At 38.7% G+C, this 10980-nt stretch overlaps 1 protein-coding gene across 1 annotated transcript in view; it reads left to right on the plus strand.

Moving 5' to 3' along the window:
• ABCA13 (ATP binding cassette subfamily A member 13) overlaps nucleotides 1-1521 on the plus strand; it is a 176157-nt gene extending 174636 nt beyond the window's left edge. Inside the window, exon 55 of the mRNA XM_075495780.1 lies at nucleotides 1438-1521. Coding sequence (XP_075351895.1) covers nucleotides 1438-1521 — 84 coding nt within the window. The remainder of the gene's footprint in view (nucleotides 1-1437) is intronic.
• The last annotated feature ends 9459 nt before the right edge of the window (nucleotides 1522-10980 follow it).

Raw genomic sequence — 10980 nt, forward strand, 5'->3', positions numbered from 1 at the left:
TCATTTGCTGGATTACCCAAATGTATGCGACAAACCAGCAGTTCCAGGCTATCTCAGGTCTACACCGTAATTTCATGAACCCTGCTGCTTTTACACTGGAGGTTAACACAGCAAAAGCATCACAATAAGCCACATATTTGTACTGTGCGCAAGCATAATCTGTGCTTAGATACCTCTAGATCTATGCGGGATGAGAAGGTGGGACTGTGATCCACCACCCCCACAGTCCAAAAGTTGGGATCTTACCAATGTCTTTGAAAAGGCTGAACCACTCTCTGCAAATTACAGTAAACCTTAGGCTTACGGGACATTTTCCTTTGAGAGTTTTCTTTTGCAGTGAGTATCATGCTGCACATTAGAGAACAGTGGAAATGCACAAGCAGACAGAAGAGATCCCACTTCTAGAGACTGTGAAATCCTATTTGGGCAGAAGGAAGAACAGAATGATGGCAAGGATGGGGTTTCTGGGTGGTTGTGATGTGTTAGAGCATCTTGAAATGCAACTTCTTGTTATGTATTCTACAAACTGAGAGAGTCACATCTAGTCAAAATATTAATTTTCCATGGTAGATGGTGTGAACTTACTCTTTTTTCCCATGTGCAAATCATTAATGAAATATTCTGATCTGTACTGATCTATTAACTGCTCGTAAATGATCTATTCACTGAATGGCTGAATATAAGGTAATTTCAGCCTGTTGATTGTTCAGGTATTGTTCACTCAAGCTTACTTCCTCTCCATTATGCATGGTGATTCATCACCTCAGTCACCTACCATTGTTTCCTCTCTCACTCTAACTGAGTGTCAGTTTTAAACAGGAAAATAGTTCTGAATAATAAACACCCTTATAATGCATTCCAAGTTTGTTTGCATATGAATATGATCATTTGAAACAAGACTAGCCATTTTCACTCTCTATTCCTTGCTGTCAAATAGTTGTGTAATTAAAAAGCAAACAAGCCTTTTTGTAGTAAGATCTGTTTAGAAAAAAAAATCAAGGAGGCACATCATTAGTTGTTGAATCATCACTCTGCAATGTTCAGAAGTATATTTTCACCTTGAAATATCTGGACCCTCATCTGTGGTGGTTAGTGAAACAGCAGGCTCAAGTTCCTTAGGTGTGTCATTTCAAAGCAAATTAAAACAATTGTTTCCCACTAGCTTGTGCAGCAGTAAAATATAATTTTCATACACAAGTTAGTAACTCATTTTACCATTATTTTTATAATTCATCAACCACTGTGTTAGCTGCAGAGGTGAAGAGGGATTATTTCTAGAGTTTACAAAACATATCTCTAGAGGGGTTCCCTCAACATAAACTATTATTGTGTGACAAAAGCTTAGGAAAGCATTGAAAAATATCATCAGCTATGTCTCCAAAGTTTCAGTTCAAGTAAAGTTATTTTGAGAGTCCTACTTTTTTTCATGTCTTACAGGTATTCATTAATTTTGCCACACAACAGCAAGGAGTCTCGCATTCTTCACAAGAATCTCCTGTTGTTCATCACCTGCCAGTCTAGGCTCAGAATACGATGCAGCTTCAGCAGCATATATGTGTGTGTATGTTTGTGTATATACATGCAATAACTTTTCGGCTGTTAACAATTTGTGTGTGAGAAACAAATAGTAGAAGCAGAGGTGAGTTTGCATTTGTAGGCCAGAAGGAATGCTACCAATTCTCGGTAAAACAAGAAACTGGTTACATGCAGACCAAAAAATCTGCCAGAAAGTAATGCTTTTTAATTAACTGGACTTTTGTAATATAAATGGCCTAATTAACGCAGCTTTGTGTAAAAAAAAAAAGAAGCCGATCTGAAATGTCATGCTAGATGTCATAGTCATATGTCATAGTAGATTTTTTTTTTTTTGTGGTGGATCTACATTCAACTACAGTAATCTTCTCTTGCATGCACACTTAAGATCTAATTTTTACATGACAAGGCAAGACAAACCCATTGAATGGTAGCAATAGCTAGACTATCACCCAATATTTGTATTATTTAATAGCACAAATTGAGAGCTTTTTAACTTCCGTATTAACTCAGTTCTGTGTTGTGACAAGCTAAATTAGCCTTTTTACTGTATAAAGAATGAACAATATTCCATAAGGTTTTATGTTAAAGAGGTTGTTAGTGTACTAGTCTGCCTCACAGTTATCTTAAGTAAATTTAACAAGATTTCATAAATCATACTTGACAATGAGTTTTCCCTTATGCCTGCAGGTTGCTGCTGGAGGAAGTATCTTTTTAATGATCTGTTTCCTTTTTCTCATCTTTTTGTTCTTTTTTTTCTAAAAAAAAAAAATCAAAATTCTGTTTAATGGGCATGTTAAAAGAAAATAAGATAAGCATTCAGACTTTGATCAATGAACTGTTCAATAAATGTATATTATGATGCTAGATACTTCAGACAAGCCCATGCCACACCCTTCAGCCTATACATGCATAAAAGAAGTGAACATTTAATGAATAAAATCTCCTTGTGTATTGTGGTGGGAGAAAAAAATTACAAAAAAATTTTGGAGTAAACTGCTGCCTCTTCCAAAACAAGTCTTTGGGGCTCCTGTGAAAAGTAGCTGATGCCACTTTTATTGGAATATCTTGTCTGATAGTTGAAATTGTAGAACCTGTGACTTAGAAGTGAATTGCTGCAATATAATTCTGGGGTGAGCAGGAGAGGGAGAAAGTGTACTTTGAGATGGAAGAAGTTGATTTTAAATGGACAATTTTGCAGTGCTGCTGCTCTAATTACCTGCTGTACAATGATGAAATATTAAAAAATATATATTTGTGTTTTAGGCTTTGCAAGCTGATTCAGAAGACTGTTTATTGAGGCTTGATTTGTTGGTGTGTTTTTGGCCCACTACGCTTTTTTAAAGTCAGAATTCCAGTTACCTATTTCTATAAAGGTGAAATAAAAAAAATTTAAAAAACTGAAGATTTACAGACTTGGTCTGCGTGTACGTATGGATCAGAGTGAGCGAGCTTATGAAACTGCTTTATCATTAGAATGGCTTGGTATATGCAGTCTGCTGCATAATATCAGAACTCTGCTATGCTCCTTAAGATCCAAAGCACTGAAGAGCCATTAGACCCCAACAGTCACCATCCTGGTAGAAATGCCATGCCACAATGGGATGGCCATGTTTGAGGTGAAACCAGTTACCTTTAATTTCGGCATGAAGCTAGGAGTGGAAAGTTTCTAAGGTCCTCAATCAGAACAAAAAAAGGTCAATCTTACAAAACAGAGTGTGAAAGAAGTAGTGGAGATGAAAGAAAAAGGAGGCACATACAGGAAATTTGGGCAGAAACAGGGGTATGTTATCATAAAAGTGTCCTGCGTAATTTCAGGATCTTGGGGTGGAAGAAACTGAATGTACAAGGCACAGCCAGGCGTCTTTGAGTCATAGTCTGAAACCACTCAACAGGAGAACATTCCTGGAGCTCTTGCTCAGATGAAAAATAGAAGGCGAAGTATGGCAAGAAAAAATCAACTGTACACAAGGAAATTTAGAGGATGGATTTGGGAAAGGAGACGGTGCCAGTGCTTAGGGTGTAAGGCAGCTGAGCCAGAAGGTCCCATTTGTATGAAATTGTGACAAGAGTGCCTATTCCTGCTTCAGAAGTGTGCCAGGGAGTTGAATTAATAAAGCAGTCCTGCAGCTCGCTTAGACCAAGGGAAGCATAAAAGCATACAAGACTCACTGTGGTGAGACTGAAAAACAGTGGCCTAGCCGAATGCTTAGACAGGGGAGCTTTTGCAGGGTTTGGCTGTGTAGCACTAATTAAATGTCATTTTTTCTGATTAAAATGTGAAAGATTGTATTAGTTTAATAGATTAATACAGTAAATAAGGTTTACTTCAGACTGATGGTTGAGTAAATTCAGTTAACAGTGGGTTTTCTTTTTTTAAATTGCTTCATATGCATCTCAGGAGACCCAATTTAATTCAGGCAAGTAGCAAACAATGTCTGTCTACCAATCCTTTATGGCTGAAGAAGGTCAAAATCTAAATGAATTCCAGTGTACTGGGTTCTGTCTCAGAGGATATTTTCCCTCGCCTTGACTTGCTGCATTCCTGAAATATGTGAGTTTCAAGAAAAGTCTTTTGAAGATTTTTGTTTTTCTTTTTTTTGTTTTGGTTTTCTTTTTTTTTAATAAAAAAAAAAAATCCTAAACTAGGGGGCTGGACAGAAAAGGTGATTTATACGCTAATGATGAAAGAATCCTTGAATTCATAAATCACAGAGAAATATCTCCTCTTCTAACAACCCTGGATTTTGAATCAAAGACAGCTGAGGATTTTAAACAATAACTTCTCTTGTGAGATTTTTGTTAGGGAAGCTTCATGTTTTTTCATCTGGAAATTTCTCTGACTGTGAAAGTGTGCCCTTCACCCTGAATGATAAAGTAGAATTAAGCTCAAAATTAGAAAATCAACGGAATGTCTGAAATGCTCAACACTAAAACTGGAGAGATGATTTTCATACTTTTAAAGGAGTATTCCACTATCTGAGTCAGAAGAAGGGCTTCTGCCAACCATAGAAAAGATTGTTTCAGGCCCTAATTTAATTTTCATACAACTGTAGAATGAGGTGGGCAAAATAAACTGTAGGTCTGAACCTTAAATCAAAGGACCACGAATTCAGTGGAGTTGGAGGGGTGATGGTAGTAGTGGACAGGATGCTGAAACTCATGAATTGTCATTTTGAATCCTGCTACGTATTAAATTTCTGTATAGATTTTTGTCCTGAAAAGAACAAACTTATTTCTCTTATTTGGTTCCACCATGACCAAAGATGATGAATTTCCCCAAGGGTAATGGAAGATGTGTAATGTGGTTTCCAGCAGAGAAATTGGGCGCTTTTTGAACTTGTTTGTCCTTGTGAAATTTGAATCATTTGGGTCTGAAATCTTATAAATTAGGGAGTTGAATCTGACTCTTGTCAGAACTACTCAACTCCTAGATCAGTCTAAACCCAATTTAGGTAAGGATATTGCTTTCCTGGTCTTTTCCTAGTAAGTAGTAAAGCTGACAGTTTCTTTGATTCAGTTTAATATCATTTAATATTTTTATGTCAGTACTTTCAATTTTTCTTTCTAAAGAATAGGGAGATCAAAGCTAGCAGTGCAAAGATCTTGCTTTAAGTGATTGAGAGCTGACTAGGTCAGGCAGCTTTCCTGAGACTTACAACAACTAAAGAGAAAATGCTCCGAGTTGCGTGTTAGATACTTACATCACAAATAAAGCTGATGCTGCAAGTGCACTGAAGGTGGGCAGCAGGTATGAAGCAGAAATCACAGCTTTCTTATTCTTGCAGGGAAAGCAGCAGTCTGCTGCTATCAACAGGCAAGGTACTGCTGAATGTTTTAACAGACGAATTCTCCATGCTGAATAATGATATGGATCACTGAAAGAAATCAAAGCATTTTTCTTCTTTATTAAATGTTAGTATCACAGTGAATATTGTTTCATCAGTTCCCTCATGCCTATTGCTACCTGGAAGTATATGTTGGGGTAAATTCTGGCTCCTTTCACAATGGCTCTGTAGAAGCCATAATCAGAGACATCTGCGCTGTAGAAGTTTATGCATGTCTTTAGCTTAGACAGATCAAATCAACGAGGTTCCTATCTGCTTTCACACAAAGTGCAAATGGAGAAAAAGGAAATACAAGCTATATAAGCAAATGATTAAGTCAATAGGTGAGATTTCCATGTGCAATTAATTTATTCCAGCTATAGGACACTACACATGCATAATTTTGCTGCCTGTTGGGCTGTTGGTGCATGTCATGGACAATTTAAAGAAGTGCCTTGGGATTCAGCTGACTTTGAGGTACCCAGCAGGAAAAGAACAGGATCCTCTAACGTGCTGCGGTGTAAGGTAAGATCAAACAGGAGTCCTTCCACTCTCATACTGAGGCAATAAATGCTAGTTTATAATTAAGTGTACTGCATATAATTCAAGAGAAGTATCAGAAACATTTTGTCCTTTACCTTGTGCTGAAATAGAGAAATTGCAAGCTTTATTCCATATAGCATTTTGACACCACTGTTAATTCCTGATCTGCATACCTTACTATATGCAATAACCAGACCCCCCAAAAACCTCAGCTCTCCCCTCAGACTTAAATCTTTTGGAACTTGATTCAACTTTTACAAAACATGAAAGTTTTTGGGCTTTCTTTCTTTAATTTTATTCAGAGCTGTTTCTTAAGACTTTAATAATTATAGCTGAGAACTTGAGAGGAGGAGTGTGTGACATTATTCTGAATCAAATGGAATATGCATGTAATGATCGAGCTGAGGAGTTGTAGTCATCTAGTATTTTGTAGTTAATGATAATTGTCTAATAAGAACCTGAAATTGTTTTCTTAGAAGTCTGTTATTATGAATAATTCTGTTAGCAGTGTGTGAATCCAAAATAGTTTGACTCTAGATAAGAGAGTATTCTCAGTATATGAAAGGTAAGAATCAAGGTCATGCACAACATTTTGAAGTGTTGTTTTGTTGGGTTTTTTTCTCCTTCCAAAATTAACTAAGTGATTAGAAGTGGCACTTGTCAGTGACCAGCTAGTCACTGAAAATGCTTATTGGTGGCCCAGAGATGAGACTGTTTACATGCTGGTCACTGAGACAACTCTATGCTCTCAAATGCTCTAGGACCTAGATGAAAAGTGCTATAAAACAGTTGCTTTGACTTTTCATCCATCTGTTTTTTTGCTTTTAGAGGAAACCAACAGACTAGCCCAAAGACACTTGATCTCTTCTCCCCGTTATGAACTCTTTATTGGAAAAAAAAGATATTACTTTACAGCAGAGCTTTGAGTATTTGTTTAACGAATAAAACAGTTTAAAGAATAAAAATCTTCCAAAGCTAGTTTCATATCCAATGCACACATATACTAACAAAGCCTTGCAGATCTATTTTTTAAAATTTCTTCATATCTAGTCTTTTGTTGTGCCAAACAAGCAAGTGTTAGCTGGATCAAATAGAGAAGGTGATTGGAGACATTTTATACAACAGTGTATTCTTATTTCAAGCAAATTGTGGTAGATACAATTGGACAATGAAGTCTGCAGTCCAGTTGTCTGATGTGTCCTGAAGGCATGACAGTCCGTGATTTCAAAAACTTTCAGTATAAATAGTCAAAATAGTTTTACGAAACAAGAAGGTAAGCACAGAATGACTGAATCACTTGTCCGAGCTTGCAAAGGAAGATAATGGCAAAATTAGGAGAAGAACCCTTTGGTTTTTTTTCAAGATTAGTAAAATACATATGCAGTCTTGTTATTGAGTTGAGAGACAGCCAGTTACCTGAGTATATGGATTTTTTCAGTCCATTGGTCACATAAGACAGGTTTCACTGTATTTAGGACTAAATAGAGAAAGACTGTGTAGCTCAGTGGATTTGAAAATGAGACACAGTGTCTCATCAGTTAGTTCTTCAAACCTAGCCTGTGAATGCAGCCAGGCCAAAAGAGAGAGAGTAGGAGAGGAAAGAGGAATGAAGTAAAGGAAAGAGGGAACAGAGTGAAAGAAAAAGGTTTTCTGAGACAGAATTTGTATTGCTGTAAGATGTGGAGGAGGAAGTGGAGGAACCTTGGAGGTAGGCTGCCAGTGGAGTTGTCTTTCTCAGAGCCAGAGAAATAAGAGAGAGGTCATGTAAAAAATTTTGGGGAGGGAAGGGTAGGACTTTGATAAGATAACAAAGAAAATCTTTAATGCCAGTGAAAAAGAAACCTGACAGAATACGATATTCTCCTTGTTAATGTCTATGGACCCAGCTAGGCCAAGTTTATTTCCCATTTGGAGGGTTGCTCACTATATATGAGCTTGGCTGGTATTGTGTTGATCACCTACAATCGTGCTCATTTCTAAGGCCTTTGTTTTTATGTTTGATTTTTAACATCCTGTTGCCCAATAGAAAGTATGGGATGAAACACTGGCACATCAGGATGGCAGAATTCTGTATTCCCAGGTAAGCATGAACCAATAATCAGGACCTGGCCTTCAGTGGGAAGTGGGCTACTTCAGCATCTCATAGAGCTTGACCCTATGTATTCATTGCTATTTCTTGTGCTGCTTTTTGTTGCCAAGCACACCCCTACGAAGAATAAAAGTCAAATTCTGTTTTCTCAAGAACTAATTCACTGTGTTCCCATAACAGTTCAGTCAGGACCTGGCAAGACTTTAGCAAAATAGCTTACCTTGCCTGTTGTTCCACAAAACTGGGAGTCAGCTTGAACCTTCAAGCAGACATAATGAAAAAAAAATCCAAAAAAACATGCACATTTTAATGACACCAAGCTGAGTGGTGTAGTTGATACTCTAGAGGGAAGGGATGCCATCCAGAGAGACCTTGACAGGCTAGGGAGGTGGGCCTGTGTGAACCTCATGAAGTTCAACAAGGCCACGTGTAAGGTCCTGCATCTATGTCGAGGCAATCCTAAACATGGATACAGGCTGGGGGATGAGTGGGTTGAGAGTGGAGAGAAGGACTTGGGTGTATTGGTGGATGAAAAACTGAATATGAGCCGGCAAGGTGCGCTCGCAGCCCAGAAAGCCAACTGTATCCTGGGCTGCATCAAAAGAATCGTGGCCAGCAGGTCGAGGGAGGTGATTCTGCCCCTCTGCTCTGCTCTGGTGAGACCCCACCTGGAGTACTGGGTCCACCTCTGGGGGACTCAGCCCAGGAAAGACATGGACCTGTTGGAGCGGGTCCAGAGGAGGGCCACAAAGATGATCAGAGGGCTGGAACGCCTCTTCTATGAGGACAGGCTGAGAGAGTTGGGGTTGTTCAGCCTAGAGAAGAGAAGGCTCTGGGGAGACCTTATAGCAGCCTTCCAGTACTTAAAGGGGGCCTACAGGAAAGATGCAGCAGGACTCTTTATCAGGGAGTGTAGTGATAGGATGAGGGGTAAAGGTTTTAAACTGAAAGAGGGTAGATTTAGATTAGATATAAGGAAGAAATTCTTTACTGTGAGGGTGGTGAGACACTGGAACAGGTTGACCAGAGAAGTCGTGGATGCCCCATCCCTGGAAGTGTTCAAGGCCAGGTTGGATGAGGCTTTGAGCAACCTGATCTAGAGGAAGGTGTCCCTGCCCATGGCAGGGGGGGTGGAACTAGATGATCTTTAAGTTTCCTTCCAACCCAAACCATTCTATGATTCTATGATTTTCCTGTTCATATAATATTACATAATTTTCTACTCACTTGCTTCCCTCACACCCTGTTCCTTGGATCCTGCTCATGTGATCGTGAATTGAATTTATTCCCATGCGTATGCTCTGTTTACAATTAGGTTAGATTTAATTTATAAAAAAAGTTACATGTTACACAGCATTTTACCTCAATCTTAAATTCATCTTCTAATGAAGTTGTGGCTGCAGATAAGAAGGCAGGGAGGTGACTTTTGGCTTTAAGAGGATGAAGAAATGTTTCTAGTGTTTGGGAAAGAACTGACTATGCAGCTATTATTAAAAGCTGACTAGAGGCTACAGTTTTATTATACAAAAAGGTGTAATGGAAAAGAATAAAGGGCAAAAGACCAGCGACATTCAATTTCTCCAAAAACTAACAAGCCCTCAATTATTCATTTGCAATTACAGTTCATTGAATTAGCTACGTGAAAACAGTAAAACATGGCTTCTCTCAGGCACGTTCTCAACCAGGGTGTTAGAAAAGAAAGGTTAGAGAGGGCAAAGAATGAGAGTACCATGGCTTTGAAGTTGTTCAGTAAATTGATTCAGCTTGGATTTTCCCCGTCCTCTGTGCACTTTCTCCTTTCTTTGACTTCTGTGCCTCACACCTTCAGGTGAGGGTAGGAGGAGCACCAAGCATCTGCTACGTGTCTGGACTCAGGGATGGGGTCTGACAGCAGATATCTAACGTTACTCTGTGCCTGAAGGGTGCATGTCTCTAGAAAGTGGAAAGAGCCCTCTCTAACTGCTTCAAGACATGGACCATGGGAAGAATTGGAAAGTTTCTTGCTGTGAGCCTTGCTCCCTTATAAATACCTGTGACTGCACATATATAGATATAGCAGAGAAACTGCCACAAGTTTTTCAGGAAGGATAAGATTTTATCTGCGCCAAGGCTGCATTTTCTAGGACTTTGCTCAAGATTATTCTTCTTTTAATAGGCTTTCATCAATCAATGTCTTCAGTCTTTGGCTTTTACCCCACTGCTGTCAAGCTGCAGCTCACTTCATGTTTTTTTGGTACTATGTGTTACACAGGTCTTTAAGTACACCATAGCTGAAATAGCCTCAGCATCTGAGGGAACTGTTTCCCTTGATAGCTTCTTTGCCTTTTGTTCACTATACTGGTTGCCAGATCTTGGATGTGAAAAGCGTCCCCTAAATTGTCTTTGTAGGGAATAGTGAAGACCTGGGACTTTTTCTGTGGATCATTACTCTGTTTCATTTCTGCTGACTCATTAGAGCATTTTCTCTAAATAAAGTTGCTACTCTCAGAGAGCTCAAAGACATTGGCAATGTCTTTCATCTATTCTACTCAGTACCAGATCTCACACTTGCTCTTAGTTAGCATCTTCCATCAGAGGCTGCAATAGTAGGTGTTGGGTGAAAAACACCTTACTCCTGAAGACCTGAAAGAAAACACTGACACTTCTGCACTATTTCCAAAAAATGTGTGTGGAGGTCCATTTATTAGAGAATGTTTCCTAGTAGCTGCATTCACAAGAACAGCAACTGTTTACAAACATTAGATAATATTCACAGAAAACAAATTTTGATCCTATTTGAGCCAAGAATCAAGGGTGAGAGTCAGAGTTCTTTTTGCTCTATCACTCTTACGTACGTTGCCTGCGTGCCTGATCAGATCTAAGTGCTGGGGTTTGAACATGCTTATTCAATAATTGCAGAAAGTTACAAAGGGCTTTTGGCAACTAATTTGCATTGATCGTTCTACAAATTAGAGTTTTAGTTGATTTCACGGACTGGGGAAAAATGTC

This window comes from Mycteria americana, chromosome 2, assembly GCF_035582795.1.
Source record: "Mycteria americana isolate JAX WOST 10 ecotype Jacksonville Zoo and Gardens chromosome 2, USCA_MyAme_1.0, whole genome shotgun sequence".
NCBI lineage: Eukaryota > Metazoa > Chordata > Aves > Ciconiiformes > Ciconiidae > Mycteria > Mycteria americana.